Source organism: Augochlora pura, chromosome 11 (assembly GCF_028453695.1).
Source record: "Augochlora pura isolate Apur16 chromosome 11, APUR_v2.2.1, whole genome shotgun sequence".
Classification (NCBI taxonomy): Eukaryota; Metazoa; Arthropoda; class Insecta; order Hymenoptera; family Halictidae; genus Augochlora; species Augochlora pura.
This window is the reverse complement of record NC_135782.1, coordinates 12,255,617-12,276,279: the sequence shown is the minus strand read 5'-3', so window position 1 is coordinate 12,276,279 and position 20,663 is coordinate 12,255,617. Positions and strand designations below refer to the sequence as shown.

Here is a 20,663-nt window from a genome sequence, read left to right as displayed (position 1 = left end):
ATTAGCCGTACAACCTGACAGATTCTTTTGAATTGCTGCATTTCGGGATCGGTGGCTCATCCGAATCATCTGTAATCCCTCTCTGCCACTCTCTCATTATTACGAAAAGTCATAACTTCGTGGTATCACGGATATAAATTGATCTGAATAAACTCGCACGGCATGCGTATTCAAAGTATTCAATGAAATACATTTCCCCTGCTTTCACGTGGTCGTATAATTATATCCTATATTAACTCCCACCTGTCTTCCCAGCATGTCTGTGCCACAGAACTGGAACGAAATCAATGAAATTCTTCATTTCACATTTTATAACCAACGCAACCCACATATTATATGTTACACGTAACGTGACACTGCTTATATCGAATCGGTGTCCACTTAAAAATTCTTTTTAATCCCTAGCATACAAAGTGAGGCAATTCCTTGCTTGGTACTTTTCTTTGTAAACTTGAAAACTTGGTACCGACACGGGGTCACCGTTGATTTTGAACTTAAAAATATGTACATTAAATACTATGTCTTTTCAATAAACTCCTCTCCTCATCACCTTATAAAGATCATCTGATAACTTAATTTACGAAATAACAGGGAGTCAAAAGTGATTCTTAGTCAAATTAAATTTAATTTCCGATTAATTAAATGCCTCATTTAACATTTTTTAATTCCGACGAAATGAATGAAAATTTTATTTGTTATATAACAGCGGATATTGTAAATTTAGTCCTCCAAGACGGACTTATTTATTGGATCGAAAGATAGAAAATTGTGCGATGTATTTGTTTGAATAGAAACAAATTAGGCTTAAATACATTACAAAGTTTGATCCCACTTTACGGAATAAGAGAGAATTTTCCGTAAATAGTAATACAGATAAATGTTTTACAAATGTTATAAAAGCGTCGTCCGTGTATCTTCAACCTCAACATGTTACACGTTTTAACATATTACTAGGTATTTGCATTTTTACAGAAATCCTCTATCTAGCAGAATCTTGCAACGCAGTACCGTACAATGTAAACGTTACAGAAGAGAGTCTACATGCAGAGAAATTGTCGAATGCAATTTCATTTCGAACAAGCCAAGAAAATATCTATGGAGACGTGCGAGCTGCACCGCTGCAGCGCTACGACCGCCATCACTCGTCTGACTCGACTTGTCAGTGCCGCAGCTACGCGTAATCAATAACAATAGCAACGTCCATCTAGAACACACTATATCTTCTCTCTACACCGCCAATGTTATATCTTTTTTCGGATATTTTTCGATTTTAACACTTTACGTTCCAAAGTGTTTTTTCTCACTTCATATTCAAACTTTGTTAAAATATTGCGTAATTGAATGATATTTATTTATGATTTTACATTGCATCTTATTTGAAACATATATCAAGTGATTGTGACAACATTTACGAATATAAAGTAAAACAACAAAATTTGTAACTGTCAGTGCAAAAAGTGAATGTGGCAAATCAGGAGATCAATTATTCAGTTATTTTGTAGTAAAAATTAATCCTTTTGCAAGATATATTCACCTCGTTGTACTTCAAGTGATGTTTTTTGTCGATCGTATTTACCTGTTTGCACCCCGAATGATATCTTTTCTACATTAAATTCACCATGTTACTAACTTACTTTCACCCTTTTGCAAATGAAACTCACTTATTTGTAACAAAATCCATGTTAAATTTCAAAATTGAACAACGTTTTACATGCAATATTTATTGATACTTAATGAAGATTCATTACTTCTATAATTCATATAAAATTTAAAGACTGAATAAACGGCAGCCAATTTCGATCTGTTGCAGAGCTTATTTCATTTGCAAAAAGGTGATTTCAATTTACAGAAGAATGAATGAGACATGTAGAAACGTTAACTTTATTTGTAAAAAGGTGAACATGATCTAGAAAAGAATTAATTTGTAATGCAAAAAGTGAGTATAATCTACAAAAGGATTCAGTTCGGGAGCAATGTATGTGTAGCAAGTTAGTTTTAACCCTTTCGTTATGCGGCAGTTTCAATCCCTTCCTATGACCTACATTTTTGGGAGAATCGAAAGTAGCACCATTGTTATACTTCCATTTTATACGAATTACATTTAGAAATTTTACTTGATTTATCAACAATTAATACACGAGGAATTATAAGCAAATGCGTGTCGAATGACAATTCCATTGCTTTTATTTTCATTTAGTCAACGTTAGTGCAATTTCACGGCGAATCTACATCATTGTTGTTATTGACAATATGTGCCAATATTTCCATTTTATTTTGTGATAACAGTTTAATTTTCCAAGTTATTATTTGATGCACTGATTAAGGATTGTATACGTACAGTTAGATTAACGCATTTTTATGTATTTTTGGTTTCGTGACTATCATGACTCCAGCATAGTAGGAATTTTTGTGAAAATTATCACGCTTAACAAATCTGATTCCGATCGAAAGGATTATTAAACGAAGAAAAACAATGAGAAAGAATGGGTACCGGCATTGCAAGGATTCGGTAACAGGGGTAACAGTCAGAGAGAATTGCAAATTAGCTGCAGTTTTCGGCACTTTGCAATCCGCTTAGAGAACGAACTGGAAGGAAAGTTGGAGCGCTTCGAAGGCTGTTCTATCTGAATTTTCGTTGCGTATGGAGCGCAAAGCCGGAAGTTCAATGAGTTTTAGCTCGCGTCGTTTATTTTCTCGAAGATGTAAAATAATCTCACAACTGTGAACTTCATCTAATATGAATACTATATTTCTACTTAAATATGATAACGTTTTTAATAATAATACTTGCTTTGGAGAATAATATGTTTTTTTTATCAATTTTTGTTAAGAATATATTAATAATAATAATAATATTTTATTGAACAGAGTATACGCCTATTTAATGTAAAAAAAGTGCATCGAGTAGAGAACTTTATCGTCGCATCAATATTACGCGCAAAAGTTATATAATCCGTAAGAAGTCTAGCAAGTAGCCAAAATTATTTACGGTGAAGGTTCGTTTTATTAAGATAGTTGCACAGAATGTTAGGGAATTGTACGTCGCGATCGTCGCAGCGTTATTCTGCATCTTTGGATTGGTGTAGATTTTATAAGAAAAATTGCCACAAAATCAACCTTGAGGACAATTTTATACTATTAAATTACATTAAAATAATTTATTATTAAATTACATTATAAAAAACAATGTTAAAAGCTACATAAGAATTATATGTCACGATCACCACATCTAAAATCTCGGCACAACCAGTCCGGCAGTGATTCTATATGTGAAAATAAGACGAAGTAAAAGATCAACATTTTCCATTCAAGACTCCGTTTTTGAGAAAAATTAGATTGAAAAATCTAGTACTAGTTAATGGAATTTAAATGGGTCGTCTAGTCATTAACCATATTATAATTTTACTTTCTGCTACATTATAAATGACGCAACTTGAGGCATCTTCCACCTCAATTTTCTTTGAAACAAATTCTTGAATAGAAAAATGTTACACCTTTTTTCTGGACTTATTTTTACATGTAAAATCCCTATCCGGTCGGCTGCACAATAATTTTGGGTGTGGCGGTCGTGACACATGATTCTTATACGTCATTTTGATCATCATTTTTTTATGTTAAAAGTTGATTTGAGATGCATAGTTCCATTGAGGCTAGTATATACGATATATTAATTAAAAAATGTATGCTTAAAAACTGTATTGAAGGGCAATCTTGTATATACGTGAAGTTATTATTATAAAATCTATACCGATCCAAAGTTATCGAATCACGTTGCAACGATCACGACATATAATTCTCTAACACGCTGCACTTGTCGTAAGATGTGCTATGGTACTCTCGACGGAGAGCAAATCGTTGAACACGAGTTGATCGAGAGCCGTTTAAATTAATGAGAGATAATATCCCAGAGATGAAACGGAGCCATTTAAAACTTCGTACATAAAGGTCAAGTCTGCTTTTGAACATCTTTGTTCTAGAGTCGTTATGTTCGCTTGCGATAGAACCTAAGTGTAATACTATTGGTCTAACAAGACGGATGCGCTTTAAAAAGTACGTACTAATCGACAAATGGCCTGCAGAGGGTGGCGATAGTCCATTCTGTCTTTAGTGTATCGATGACCATTACTCTGCCTTACAATCCGAGTAGCCACTTCACATTAAACGGCTACTTCAAATTAATTGGTGCAGTTGATCTTCCGAAGTTACGGGAGATGGACGCTTTTGCACCTTTCATGGCCAATAGCTATAACACTATTTTTACCGATACTTTCTGTTATACGATTTTCCAAATTAATTCTGTGATGATTGTAGCAAAAGTCAATAAGTGATTAGTTGCAATCTGATTATCTATGATTCTCTATGTAATCACTGATTATATAGAGAACTAATTTTATTAAAAATGATTAAAAGGTGTCCCTTTTGCTAAAACATGCAAACTCTTTTGCTAAACATGATTTAAAGATATTTCTTAACACCGCGATTTTGCGTGTGGTCCGTGATATACATAATATAAAATACCATTTATGTGTATTTGATGTAAATGATTCACTTGAAGTTCATGGTTCTTTTGAGACTATTATTCCTTCTGACCCTAAATCTAGCGCTTAAGGAGTATTATTATAGCAGGGAGTATTTTGAACAGATCTCCATTTCCAAATGTATACAGAATGTGAGACGTTGTAACAGTGGATCAATCAAATCCATAGATATTACATACACACACAGGAGTAAAAATAATTTGTATAAAATTACTTTTCATTCTGCTAAAATTAAGGATATGGAAAAGTGTTAGTTCAGCGAGCACATGTAGCTGAGACTGTGAGAAACGAAAGCGAGGGGGTTTCGAATGAGATTTAAAATATTCTAGAAATACTAAATTTTAACTTCTCCACGGGGTAGGAGACTATAGTTGCCGTGACTGGGTGGTACCCACAAAATAGAAAGGTCACCAGTTTCAATTCCCGCTCGCGAAATTCCACTAACTTTTTCCTTCTAAACGAATTCAATGCGGGTCCACAAACTATCCGCCATCAAACTGTTAACACATTCGCCCGGTAATTTTTTGAAAAAATAACGTAACTTGTTAAAAATCATATATTTTTCAATGATGATTATAATTATACCATTTTTGTTTAATATTATCTCTGTTTAGTGAAAAGCAGAATTTAATTCATTTAAAATTAGAAGAACGAGAATCAATTATTTTCTGTAATATACAAGTGACGAATTTTCGCCATTTGGTAATTGGTGATTGGCGATTGTTTGCGAAATGACGAATTTTCGTCATGCGGATGAACATGTGTTAATAACAAAAGGGTACGTAAATATTTGTAATTTAATCTTATGTTAGATAGACTCCATTCATGTATAAGAATTGAGATAATATTTTACGTGATTAGGCGCGATGAATCGTGTTACGCCAACGCGATGGATTATTGCTCTTCGTGGAATATCGAAATTTCGAACATTACTTTATACTGAAACACGAGAATTCGTGTAAATAGTGTCGACCTAATGATGATAATATTCGTAGCGTTTCGTTTACGAATTCCATTGGGTTTAAAATTACGCGGCTCGACTCCGGCAACTCAAATTAATGGCAAATGTGAGTTACGGGAAATTACAACTTTGAAATTATATGGCCGATTTAGCGCGAAACATCCAAACAATCGGTTCGCGCTGCAGACTACACATAAATGTTGTTCTCCGAGAAAAGTTAGGGAATCGTGACCAATTGGCTCGCTCCTTAAGCACACGTGCGGGTAATTTCCCCCGCAAATGACATGCGCGATTGAAAATTCTATGTGAACCGGGCAAGTACAACGTCACCGAAGGAACTGAATACTGTATTACGGTGGACCGATAAATTTACAACCAGGAACGGAATGCTAAAACAGGTCGCGGTAACAGCGTCGTTTATTTGCAACAGATTCAATCGATCCGGTTGAGTTTTATGCGACCGCAGAATAATTTCCGCGACATGGAAACGAGGTTTCATCATATTTTCCAGAATGTAATGATCTACATTGCAAACCTTACATATTTTTATAGTAGTTATAAATACTATATAGCAATTAATTATATAGCAATTATAAAAGTACTAGAAAATAGAATTTGGAACGACAGCCAAAAGCAGTTTGATTTTTTGTTCATATTTCCGTGAAACAATTATTAAAGCACAACTAATCAGCATTTCCATTACAATTTTATGAATCATTTCCACGTTTTGATCATTTTACGCAATAACTTTTTTAAAACTGGACAAAATGACTTGAATTTTTCTGATAGTGTGACTAGTCTACTGAAAAATTACCGAAGTTCTTTTTTTCTAATATTTCAATGCTTGGAATGACAAAAAGCAATAAAAAGCTCTTGTTTCTTATCTTTAATATCCGAGTCTAAAACGACAATTCAAGGAATGCCTTTTCAGTATACATATAAGTTACGGAGTTCTACGAAAAGCATTTTTTTAAATTTTCATCATTAATTCAGATAAGAAAGTTAAAAAACGAGACTTTTTTACTTTTTCTTGTCATTCCAAGTAATAATAAAATAAAAAAGGAAGATTCAGTTATTGCTTTCTCTTTTGTTTAAAAAAAATTCAAGTTATTTACTGCAGTTTTAAAAAAGTTATTACGTCGTAAAAGGTGTACGAACACTCAGAAGAAATAAAGAACGAAACATGCTCGTTTTAATAAAGTAATATTAATATTTAAGTCCGAAGTAAAGAAAACCTGGAAAGTGATTCAACAGTCTCCTGCTTTGATAAAGTTGTGCAACCTTTTTATTTTCCCTACTGGCTCAAATTGTACACTGAAATAACGTTCTCCAATTTTGTCGGTTTAAATGATTGAAAAATGATTCTCGTTTTTGGAGCTACTTTGGACTTTTTAAAGCTTACACTCGAAAATATCAGAAAAAGAGTCGACCAACAAATAGATGGCTCAGTAGTTAATCACCTTAAAAATTAGATAAATAAGGCTTTTGCAAATTAGTCGTAAGAAATAATAATGTCACTAATAATTTGAAACACAGTTCTTATTATGATTAAATAAAAATTATTAATATAAAACTGTCTTATTTGATTTTTCCATTTTTATTTCGTTTATAACTTTTTTTCATTTCGTTTGGTCATTGCGTGGCCCATATAAATGCTACTACGTATTGTTTATTTATCAAGTAATCGTCTATATTGATTTAGCGATCGAAATATCCTACGATAAAAATGTGTTCATACTTTACTTTACTGTGATTGACTTCTGGACCGCCCAAATAATTTCATCTCTATACTTATTTTTTAAAAAAGACTTGGAGAATTATTAGCGTTGTACTTTTTCATTGAGGTTAAAATGAATGTATGTAGTTAGTTTTAACTCTCATTTAATACCCTTTCTCGAATTTGACAACTTTGTCGTCCTCGAAATAGCTCCAAAATGAAACAGAAATATGTATAATTCGGCTAAGCACGTAAGTGTAGGTAGGAAACATGAATGGTAACCTTTTACCCTGAGTGAGTCAAATGTCGTCCAGCTTGGACGACCACTTCGGTTTCAGCAAGAAGTTTCGCGAACGAAATTCTCTGATGGAAATTGAAAAAGTTACGTCGGTCGGGATACCCTATTGATGATATGTCGATGGAAAAACAGGAAAGAATGTCCACGGTCGTGTAAAGAGTGAGTATCGTTTAAAACCTTTTAAAACACATTGCTTTTGCAATCAATACGTCTATGCATGCGAATATGCAGCGCGATAGGAAGAGCGTTCAAAATATTTAATCCTTGAACGACACGCTGTCTGGGAAACAACCACATGACGCGGACTCAGCTTCTAATCGGACCCATATAACATACATTTTTACTGCTTTGTAGACTAGATGTCTCACTTTCCGTGTTCCTGGATTCAAAACGTATAGAGGAAGACAATTTATATACAATATATAAGTTGATATCTCTCCCTGAATCTTGATCAGTAAACATAGTAATAATATATAGATAATCAATTTATACATAAAACATTTCTTTTTCTATACGTTTTTTAATCAGTGGTATATATAGATTATATTTTAAGAGAAAGCGAACATTTTTAAATTACGCTTACACTTACGCCGCTACAATTCTAACCCAGTCAATGTAGCAGTCTACCGTGAAACTGCTGTCATTTCGACAAAACGGAGTTCTTTCAGCGTGTTGCTACATTGCTGTATTTTTGTTATATTATCTTGAGAACCTCTTGACTTTTCGAACAAAGTGTCTAAATTTATCAGCACAACTTGTTCGTGAAAATAGAAAACAATACGTTCCTATTAACATTTTCACTAATTTTTGCAAAAGATTTCAAGGTTGACTAATGACAATATAATATCGGTCAGACTGCCCAGCGGCATTATCATATCGAAAAAGATCGTGACGAAAAGGGCTGAAAGAAAAATCGCTGGCTCTCTTACCTGAATTCGGCTGTCCATTGCTGTTGGGTCGCGCCGATGGTGCACCATCCCTGGCCTCCACTTCCAACGCGTAGGCGCCTTGCGTCTCACGATCGAACACCACTTTGGTGTAGATGTCGCCGGACTCCTCGTGGATCTCGAAGTAGTTCAATCCCTCGTTTCGGTTGCTGTCCACGACGTAGTAAGTCACCTAAAACAGAAATCAACATGTCGACTGTCATTTATTCCGGTCGATTCAACAGAATCTTCGACATTATTTATAGATTGTTGTGTGGCTATCACGGACTGGGAATTTTCTTCTCGTTTCTTTCGATGAGAGTTTTTCCCAGACGTAAGTCGGATCTTTTAAAATTGTCACGATTAAAGTAGATATTATGGGGGACATTTTTAAGAAGGGAACCCAAGTGTCTTAAAATTATATTACTTCCGGGAAGAGAGGGGTTTCCGAGGTCATTTGAAGTAACTTTTTCCTTAGCGAAAATGCAGTCCACGGCTTTGGTTACGAGTTATTGGCTCGGCAGTTCCGCTCATAGGTTCGGTCACCTCGCGCCAGCCGAGCTAGGCTCTCATTGGTCAGTATTGTTTGTCAATACTATGCCATCCGACGACTTCACAGTGGTGTAACGGGCGTGGTACCGCCCAATATGGCGTGGTGTTCTCTTGTTGTTTTGTTTAAGTAACAATAAGTTATACGCATCAGCAAGTTTTTTGTTTTTATAAGTACTTGTCCCATTATGACATTCCTGCCTGCTAAAGCAATACCAGCTAATATTCATTTCCGAAACTAACAAACAAAAACGAAGAAACTACCATGCATGTTTCAAAAACAAAACAAGAAAGACGACAAATTTAATGTGCAAGTCTTGTAGAGTTGCGTTACATCTTTGAGACTGTTTTGCTTCAAATCTTCTGAAAGAGACATACCGAGTAATTACCAAAAAAATGTAAATAAAGAAATATATGAATCAAACAAATTGTACATTTATTTACATATGTATATGTTTGAAATTTTATGAAAATAGGGAATCAAGATTGAAAACTCATGAGAACTAACGATGAAATTAGTAAAACTTGACAATTTACAATTTCCTGATAACCTTAAGAACGGCCGGCGACAAGCGAAGCAATCTGAATTAGTGCTGCCGACGCCAAGCGAAGAAATTTCTACGAGACGTGCGGATGGAGAAGTGTTAATAATTCGTGGACAGAGCCTCGGATTGCGTTTTCGCTAAGGAAACAGTTACTTCAAATGATCTCAGAAACCCGTTATTTCCCGAAAATAACAAAATTTTGAGACACTTTCAGGGCTAACTGTTTTTTTTTATTCAATGAAAATTTAGTACGACGATATTAGACATCGATTGATTGACACTGACACTGAGAAAAGGTATTTTAGGATGCAAATAGTGTGTATACAGGGTGTTTCAAAATTATACATATTCCAGGAAATGGGGGGTTCCTGAGGGCATTTCAAGTAACCTTTTCCTTTGCTGAAATCCAATCCGCGGCTTTGTTAACGAGTTATTAACAAATCAAGTTGGCTGCGCACGGACGATTTTTTGTGCTGCTGCGCACGCGAGCAGGGCCGGCTGAATCTCGTCTCGCTGACAGGAGTCACGGCCACGTATCGCCTCTGAGCCGCGTTCGATCATTAAATAAGAATTTCATGAATTCTTATTAATTTAAAAAATTTCACAAATATTATTAATGAAAAACTCACCCATTCGGTTGTAAATGTTGTAATCCAGAAGTTGTAAAATGTATATAAAACGACACAGATTACTTTCACTGCACTATTATTCTACACTGATCACGTATTATTCAACAATTGACACATGTCCGAAGTTTCCAACGTTATTTTGTGTAGCCGTCATTATTTTCGTCAGAGCATCTCCAATTTCTTTAAAACCTAGTGTCCGTTGCTATGACAATCGACACAGTCTGTGTGAACATCTTCGTAGAGAAGGTCAGGTTCGTTCGAGATTTCGTCCCTATAACTTCACCGTTCTTTAAAAAATATTTGAAATTACTTAATAACTTCTCCGTATTTGAAATTAATCGGACCTTTTCAGGGCCACACAAAATATCGCTGGAAACTTCGGACATGTGTCAATTGTTGAATAGTACGTGATCAGTGTGGAATAATAGTGCAGTGAAAGTGAAAGTTAGTGTAATCTGTGTCGTTTTACGTACATTTTACAACTTCTGGATTACAACATTTACAACTGAATGGGTGAGTTTTTCATTAATAATACTTCTGAAATTTTTTAAATTAATAAGAATTCATGAAATTCTTATTTAATGATCGAACGCGGCTCAGAGGCGATACGCGGCCGTTTCTCCTGTCAGCGAGACGGGCTTCAGCCGGTCCTACTCGCGTGCGCAGCAGCACGAAAAATCGTCCGTGCGCAGCCAACTTGATTTGTTAATAACTCGTTAACAAAGCCGCGGATTGGATTTCGGCAAAGGAAAAGGTTACTTGAAATGACCTCAGGAACCCCCCATTTCCCAGAATATGTATAATTTTGAAACACCCTGTATGTGTATGTGAGATAGAAGAAAAGAAATGCGGTACGATTGAGAAGCGGGGCGATTGAAGTGCGGTGTGTTTGAGACACGGTATGACTGAAGAAGCCACGTGTGCGACTTGAGTACGTACGATATTGGGCGGGAGAGGATATAGTATATAAGAAAGCCCTCAAAAAAATGCCCTAAAAAAACCTCATGGACATTGCCGGATCCCTAATTTGGGACACAGAACTTTATGATAGGAATAGAGTACCTTAGGAAATTAAAACTAAATTCCCATTAGACTCATCAAATCTCTCCTGGAAAGAAATCTACGCCACAATTCCCACTTCTACTCCCCAATTTCTCCCCGACTATCCTCAACTCATTCTATACACACATCATCACAACCTTCCTCCATCTTGGTAGTGAAGGCTGCTCTCCACTAAAGGGGTTTATCTTTGAAAATCTTTCCCCAATCACCTCATAGCATTTCCAACTCTACACCTCATGCAGATAACACCACATTATTAACCATACCCCTCATAACTACCGGTAAGAAGGCCATAGCTTTTAGGCACGGTAAAGCACAACCCCCCTCGTATCAAACCAAAGAAAAAAACCCTCGTGGACATTGCTGGACGAGACCTTATGTGGAGAAACTCGGCTGTAGCAATAAAGCCTAGTATATCAAGCTGAGTGCTTTTCCTTTTTCTTATTTCCTCGAGGTAATTCCAGAATTCAAATCCCATAATATAGAAACCTTTGTGCCATACATTACCATTCTCGTATTCAAAGGCATTCAACTGAGATTAGTGTTAAAATTAGAAGTGCTATTATCACTCTTAGAAAAGGTTATACTTTGCGGAATAATTCAAGCAAATTGAAGGCACCCTACAAGGAAGTTCAGAGCTCGTTAAAACTGTTTTCATTAAAACTTGTAGTGATTCGAAACTTTTAACCGGTAGTGCATAATAGAATCTTAAACCTATAATATTGAAAACGTAATTGACCAACCTAATAGAATCAAATCCGTAATAGAATCTATGCTTATATTTTTATCACGTTTATTTAACAAGTATGCACGACTGTACTCCAAAGTTAATATACAGGGTGCAATACAGGGTACTGAAGAGTATTCGAACTCATTTTAGAAAGTACAAAAAGTGTAATCAGCAACAAAAATGTCGTTACACTGAATAGCGTTTCAGAAATGGCTGACGGTAGTACATATTTAATAAGGCCGAGCTAAGTTTGCCTCTCGAATCAAAACTATGTTTCAGTGGTATAAGTATGCCTCGCATGGCGGGTGCGTTAACGTTCAGTAGTAATACTCATTGTTAACACATTCCGTGCCACGCGTACCACTGGTGGTACACCCTTAAATGTCTATTTAACGCGTTAAAAAAATATTTTATGGCAAGTTTAAAATCGAAGAATTAATTTCCAGCAAAAGAATGGATCCATAATAAGTCTGCTTCATAGTAATATTGACAATACTTAATAAATAAAAATAATACATCGATTTTTAAAGCGTCGATTGACCAAAATGAAAAATACAGCTACTACTGTAAGATGGATTTTCATCATTGATAACTCTAAATTATAATTCATAAACAGAAATAACAATTTTGACTTGTTCGTGTCGATAAACTATCCTTTTTAATATCTTCCTTTTCGTGGCTCTGATCAAAGAAAACAGTAGTCTTTTTTCGAAACACTGAAGTGGAATATACAACATTTCGAAGAAACCAGATATCAGATCACGTGGACACATCCTACTATTTTTAGATAAATTTTGATAGTATAAGAAAGTCATGATTTCATTCATCGTCGAGCGATAATATAGAACGGAAGACTATAACCCTTTACGGTTGAATGGCGACTCTAAGGCACCGCTAAAAATGATCATGCTACGTTTCGAAATCATTTTTATCAAATCTACTTATATTCAGAAATTTTTTCAAAGCTGTTAAACTGTTGCACGAATCACAAAATACGATTCCATAATGTATAAAAGTGCTCCACGTTATATAAAATGAGAACGTTATAAGTCTGAATAGATATTTTGAATTTCCAGTTCAAATGGCTCCGACTGCAGAGTTCAACAAATATAACCTCATCGCTTGAATATATAATACCAATGGAATTATTAAAATTACAAAGCCGTTGTTAATATTTCTCTATAACTTTACTTTGTAGCGGGATTATTTATACATTATAATCCTCAAGATAAATAATCATTCAACTTGTACGTCTCTTTCATTTTGAAAGAGCGTCTGCAGGCACATCTGTACATTATCCAATCTCTTAGTAGTTCCTCAACGTCCCAAAAGTTTGTATTTACCTACTGTTTTTCCGAAAAATGATTTATTATATAAGCACAATTATACTAGGTTATCTGAAACGACGAATTTCTGTTCGATTATTAATTTTTTTATTAAAGATTGTAAGATATCTATGGAAAGCTGTATTCTAGAAAACTGCCGTTTAATGAATTTTGATATTTATTTTGTTCCAAACGAACTGTTTTAATATAATGCTATCTGAAAATTATTATTTTTCTTTTGTATAAATACAAAATACATTTTAACGCGTCCGTAATTATGTAAAATATTAATATCGTGTAACCTCAAGACGCTTCCTTGACCGTTTGACACTTGGTGTCGTCTGCCGTTTGTTTATGTTAGAGCAATGTAATTACCATGTCGAAAAAGTACAATGAGATAATAGTAATAATAATAGCAATAACAATAATAACGACTATTTTAAAACGACTATTCTATTCTATTTTAAAACCACCGATAATCTCGGAACCTCAAAAATATGATTTTTAAACAAAATTATTTTCACCACAAAACGTGTTGCATCGAATTATACAATTTGTTCCTTTAATATTTTTGAGTTTCATTAACAATAACCGGAATGCTGGTTCATATCACTTTTAATGCAACACTGCATCAAAAAAGTAAAAATACTTTTCGAATAAAAGTTGTGCATTTTTTACGTATAATATAATTACGAAATAAAAAATACAGATTCGCAATAAAAAAGAAACAATATGACCTTGAAGTGACTTTGGAAACGTTCACTAACAGATAGGTGTCAGCTTGTTTTCCTTTAAACCACGCGTCTATTACAGTCTCAACATACATGGAACATTCTGTATACAAATGTATATTCTATTACGATACGAGAGGTAATAGGATATTGGATTTTATATGTCGTGAATTTGCCAATGACTATTCCATCACTGGCAAATAAAGAAAGTATCCGTGGACGAGCCAATGCGCATTTCGTCACATGTTACCAGTTAAAGAAAAGGGTGCAATATGGTTCGCCCTTGTGACTTTTAGTACAGTGTGATATATTTTTGGCGATAAAATTGCATCGTTGTAGGTTTTACTAGCAATTGGAATCGGAAAGGATATCACTTAACACTTAAACGACCGCTCACGAGATATCTCGTGTTTCATTCCATAAAGGGACTTGCTTTTAAAAATATCATACCCTGCGGAATTGATAATGTTATTTTAAAAGCTACCTTTAGAATATATTAGTTATAAGTTAGTTTTTAATGGATTTTTAATTTTGCCATATGTATTCCTTTTTCATTTCCAAACGAGCAAATCGCCGGTATTAGAGTGAGCTTACGGGAAATAATACGTGGACATTTGACTGTTAATAACTCTTTTGAGGCACAGGATTTCAGGAAATAGGTAGACCCGTGTGGCACAGAAATTTTGTCGCGTTTTCAATCAACCTAAATTGGTGTCCTTTTATTGGAAACATATAAATGCATAAACAAATAATAATTCAACTGAATTTGTTGTTATAGAATGAAACCTCAATAATTTCTCCAAGCCGCTTGGTTTCATAAATGCACAGAGTAAAAATACAGTTGTTGCAATTCTATGTGGTGGATCTAAAAATGCCCCACCATGCATTACTATGCATCAAAAAGGAGGGAGATTTTTAATCCTACCGTGCCCCAAAGAGTTAAATGAACTATATTCGATGTACTAATACCAAATTATATTACCTTATATTATAAATTATATTAATATGTTAAATATTACCAAAAAAGTTTAGGATTCTACAGTTGCTTCAATATTTAGTGTTTTCATGAATTCAAAATCCCGTGTACTCGGTTTTGACGAATTGAGACACGCGTGAGAGAAACGAGCTCGATTCTACAACGTGGTGTACGAGCTGGCATTGTGACCCTTTTGTACTCCTAATATTCGTCGAGAATTGCTGGGAGGGAATGTGCATATATACACTCGCTATTTAGTTTCTTGAAATCCCTGTTTATCCTCTTCACGGAACTATCTGCATTCTTAACCCCCTTTACTGCTACAGCGAGTTGAGCTAATGACGAAAATTCCATATACAATGGGTAAAAAAACATATATGCACACTTTTTCAAACGAAATAACGTTCTTGAAACTGCTCTAAATGATTAGCAATTTTTTAGATGATAGAGGAACTAGCAAAAATGCTTTTTTTCACTTCTGATATTAATTGGAATGACGAAAAAGAATAAAAAGCCTCATTTTCTAACTATTTTACATGAGCTCGTAATAAAAATTTTAAAAATATTTTTCGTAGTTCTCGATAACTTACATACGTGTTAAAAATTTCATCAAAATCGGTTAACCCAGAGTCTGCAGATTTATTAGATATTAGTTTTTCTATCATTGAAAAAAAATTAAATCGTTCGGTGAAGATTTTAAAAAGTTTCCAAAGGTGTGCGAGTACTTTTTTAGTTAATGTACAATCTATCAAATATGAATGTTATTAACTTTTTCCAAGTCAATACAAATTTTTTTCTTCTTCTATTATCAAAATCTAGAAATAAAAGTAAATGGAAGTAAACAAGAAGCGAAAATGGTTTCCTTCTATAATTTTCCCTTTTATTAGAGATATTATTAACGGCGAATAAGCACTAATCAACGTAACTGTAAAACAAAAGCAAGGACTTGCAATATCCTGTTTGACTATATACACGTGACTCTGGGAAACTTTTAGTAGGGCGCACGTGACACTCGGAAAAAGTTTAAAAAGTCACGGTAAGAAAAGCTCCGTGGCTTTGCGAGAAATATTTAAATATTCGGACAAATGAATCAGTAGCGAAACGCCCTATTTTCACGTTAATTAGTATTATGGTAACTAGAAACAAACTAATACTGCTATGCGCGTTTTCAGATTACAAACTGTATAATTTTCCATCTCGTAGTTAACGATTGGATGGCGATAGTCAACGCTAGGAGTATTCACACATTAAGGACTACTAAGAAATTTATAAGACATCTTAAAGACGAAGACTATTCGAATCACCGAAATGCAATGCACCGTGTCGAATTTTCTCCAAGACTGAGTTGTACATAATGGCCAAAGTAGATACAACGTGTAGAAAACAAGGGTTTCTCTCGTGATCGCAACACAGGGAAGGTCCTTAATGTGTTAAAAGAAACGAGACAATTGTGAGAGTACTCATTGATATGGAACTGTTTCATGTGACACTTATTCGTAATAAAGTGCTTGTGTCAGAAAGCGGAGATAAAAATGATAACTTTTTAATATTCAATAATTTCATCGCTACTGAAAGTATTTCTTTCCATACGATTCTGCATGACGGGGGACACTGTCGAAATTGTCTCTTTTATATGAGTCGAAGGAGAGCACACGAATTGATCGTCTGCGAATATTGAAGCTCGCCTTTCAGTTCACCAGAACTACAAAAATATGGAATAAATGAAATATAGTGACGAGCAAAAGTGTACAGCATGTCTCATGAAAATAAAAATCATGCTACCAATTCCTTAACTAATCGGTCGGATTTGACCGATTGTAATTGCAAGATGAATACGACTAACATTGTGTAATAGTTTATTTCTATTTACGGTTACAACATGATAGTTTTGCAGTTTGACAGTGTTATCGAATTATATTTTGAAATTAATATGTTCTTCATTTGTCCTTAATTAATTCTATTAATGCTTCTAGCCGGTGTAGCATATTGCCAATTAAATTTTGTATAATTTCTGATTTAATTTTATTTCATTCCTGCTTTGTTCTTTTCCATAGCTTATCACGATTGCCCACAGGTGCGTAGTCATATTTTGTCAGCCTTCTTCTCACCGCAAACCACAGAAGTTCTTTATTGTGTTATTGTATCTGCGCTTTATAGTATATTGTTGATTTTCAAGGTTTTTCTTACATTTTCTGGTTTTTCTTACTATTCTTGCTGTATGTGTGAAATTTCCGTTGTGTTGAAACATAATTCCTTCATTATTATAACCCATAAAGCTAAAAACTGATGATAAATTGGTTTCTTAAATGTTAAATGTTAAATATTGTTTGTACACGATGCCTTCGATTCTCTAATTAACGAATGAAGATCCTTATATATGAAGCAACCCCAGCACTTTATAAATCCTTTCATGAACTTTATTATTTATTTTATACTCGTCATTTGAAGATTTGTAGTGTTGGATGTCGAATACCAAGAGGTGGAATATCTGCAGATGTTTTTTGTTTGATCAAACTATTTACTGATCGTCCGTGGCCCATTCTTTGAACCTATCAACAAATTTTTTCTTTTACTTTTACGCAATCTTGTTTAAATATCATCGAATGGTTTATGCACTAGCATTCACGCCTACTTCTTTCACCACAATTTTCGGCAGTTTAATATTCTCAATTCTAACAGAAATCAATCGTAGTCTACTATTTCTGGCTAAACTGAAAGAAGGGTCGTAAGTTTTCCTACTTTCGCCAGTACGCCACGGCTTAGACCGCATTACATTTCAATTTGCTGCAGTAAAAACCTTTATTACACATAAAAATAAAAGTTCGTTTATTGTTTCGATGAGCTGTTTCGTGCTACAGTAAATTCTCCCAAACTGTCCTTCAGCTTCGGAACAAAAACTTGACAAGAGGAGATACAATTGTTTCAGCCATGCAGCATGTTTTTATATTCACCGATTAATAAGAATTATAAAAACGAGCAACGAGACTCGAATGATCGTATTTCGACTGCTCAAGTTATCGAGTATTTTTTTCAAGCTGAGGAACAATTTGGCGGAATTTTCTGCACTCGGTTCAGTCAACTTATAAAACAAGAACTAATTGCACAAATGTGTATTAACCCTTTGCACTCGAGTGGTGACTCTGAGGTACCACTAAAATTATCCTATTACGTTCCAAAATAATTTTTGTAACACTAACGTTTAGATTTAAAAAATTGTCAAGTAGTAAAACTGTTGGTAGGAGTCACAAGAATAAATTTTCTATGCATAAAAATTCATTTTGTTAAATAGAATAGAAATAGCACAAACCGGAAAAATTATTTCAGATTTATAGTTGAAATGGCTCCAAGTCACAAAGGGTTAAAACTATATCTCAATTTTTAGTCTGTGTCCGATAAAATGTGCAATATCCTATTTTTGGAAAATATTACATATGCAAGAAGTTCTATTCACCCTGAAGATTATATTTCAATAGTCCTTATCCACATACCTATGGCCGCGATTTTTCAGACACTTTCAACAGTCTGATAAAAAATATATGTAGTCGACTACATATTGAAATACAACAAATTTCAAACATTATTATTTTTTTACTAAAAATCAGGGTTATGTCAAGATTATGACTTATTTTAAATTGATTGAAACGAAATAGCTGTCGATATTAATGCTGTTGTTGTTCAACCATAAATTACTGAAATTATAGTCATCTGAAGATTATAGTATAGCATTTCGTTTCATTCATTTTTTCATGAGCAATAAACCTACGAAGTCAAAAATACAGGGTGCCATTTAAGAAAGTATAGGTGATCTTGATTTTTAGTGGAAAAACAGTTTTGAAATTTTTGACAGTTACGTACCACGCCCTATATACATAATATTGTCAATCGATTTCACCTCGTAATTACAATCACTCAAGTTTGATGGATCAATCAAAAAATTGGTAGAACGATGTTTATTTTCACGTGACATGCGCAGCATGTATACATTATGCTCGTCACTGTAGCTGCATGTCATTACTGACATCCAATAAACGTATAACAACAATAAAGAGCTCGTTTTCACTCGCATTATACCTCAAAATGAAACGGGAAATTTTGTTAATAAAATGAGACATACGAGTAATTAAATTTGTTCCTTAGATTTGTAATTTAGTTTCTTAGATTAGAATTTAATCTCGAGTTACTAGCAATGACATGTCAATATTGTCTAGTCGCTACCATGCTACAAATAAAGATACATCTGTCTCACACGTCACTATGGTCGACTTTTCATGATTTTCATTTATATAGTTATGAGCCATCTCCCAAATTTTCACCCTCTGAAAGTTCAATGTTTTTTTATACATTTAAACCTCTTCTCATGTATAAATAATTTAAAACAAAAACCTCTTCAGGGATGTATTTTTATAGTAGGAAATAATCTATTTAATTGTTTCTTTTTTATTTATCATCCGTCTAATTTCATTCAATGAGGTTTTGTTAGGACTGGTAAGGGATTCTTTAACGAATAGTTTTTTAACTAATTCTCATTTCCTTTGCACTAATAACAATAAATATTAATTAAGAAAATAGCCATTCGAGTTATGACACGTCCATTTATCATTCGTTAAACATTTGTTTCAAAAAATTATGAACAATTTTTATATTCAACAGTTCCTTCCAATGATTATCAAAACGTTTCATAAAATAGATTTCCTATTCGCAGCTTTGGGGTCGTTTTTATTTTTGTTGAATATTTGTTCATACTTTATTTATATTACTGTTACGAGCCGAGGGCCACTGCACACGTGGCCGGAGGTAAATGATTTTGTGCGGAAATTTGGGAGGATTTCGTGGACTGGCCGGTGCCTATTGCATCACCGGGTCGCCACCTTGTAGGATGTGTTTCACGGACTGGCCGTTGCCTATTTCATCAACGGGTCGCCGCCTTAGTAGGAAATTGCGTGGACTGGCCGTTGCCTATTTCATCAACGGGTCGCCACCTAGGTGTAGGGATAGTTCACGGACTGGCCGGTGCCTATTTCATCACCGGGTCGCCGCCTTAGGTGTAAAGGTTGGAGATTGCGTGGACTGGCCGGTGCCTATTGCATCACCGGGTCGCCACCTGGGTGTTGAGGTAAAGGGTTCGTGGACTGGCCGGTGCCTATTGCATCACCGGGTCGCCACCTTAGATAGGAAGTGCGTGGACTGGCCGGTGCCTATTTCATCACCGGGTCGCCACCTGGGGGATAGGTTATGTTCACGGACTGGCCGGTGCCTATTGCATCACCGGGTCGCCGCCTTAGGAGGAAATTGCGTGGACTGGCCGATGTCTCTTTCACCACCGGGTCGCCACCTTAGATAGGAAGTTGGTTTCGTGGACTGGCCGATGTCTCTTTCAACACCGGGTCGCCACCTCAGTAGGGTAATAGGGTTTTGGTTTGACTCTAATTTTGCCTCGTAACTTCAAAGAAATATTAATAGATACACCTCGAGCGGTAAAGGTGTATCCTTGTGAGATCGTTACCAACAACTGACTCGAACTGGGAGATGGATTAAAAATAACTTGTACACTGAATTGAAAGTAAACTAATATAATCTAACAACTTCAGTCTGTTACAAGTGCGTAAGTGTAGTGTAAGATTCGCGATGGTCCTAAGACACGCTCCCTGGTTTTCGCACCAAGTCGGCGGGGGTTAA

General features: G+C 34.9%; 1 protein-coding gene across 3 annotated transcripts in view; it reads right to left on the bottom strand.

The window, feature by feature from the left end:
• The window catches only part of LOC144476690 (neural-cadherin), a 573,745-nt gene that overhangs the window by 384,332 nt on the left and 168,750 nt on the right, over window positions 1-20,663 (bottom strand). For all 3 annotated transcript variants that reach the window (XM_078193815.1, XM_078193813.1, XM_078193814.1), the window contains one exon: window positions 8,444-8,633. In XM_078193815.1, coding sequence (XP_078049941.1) covers window positions 8,444-8,633 — 190 coding nt within the window. The remainder of the gene's footprint in view (window positions 1-8,443; window positions 8,634-20,663) is intronic.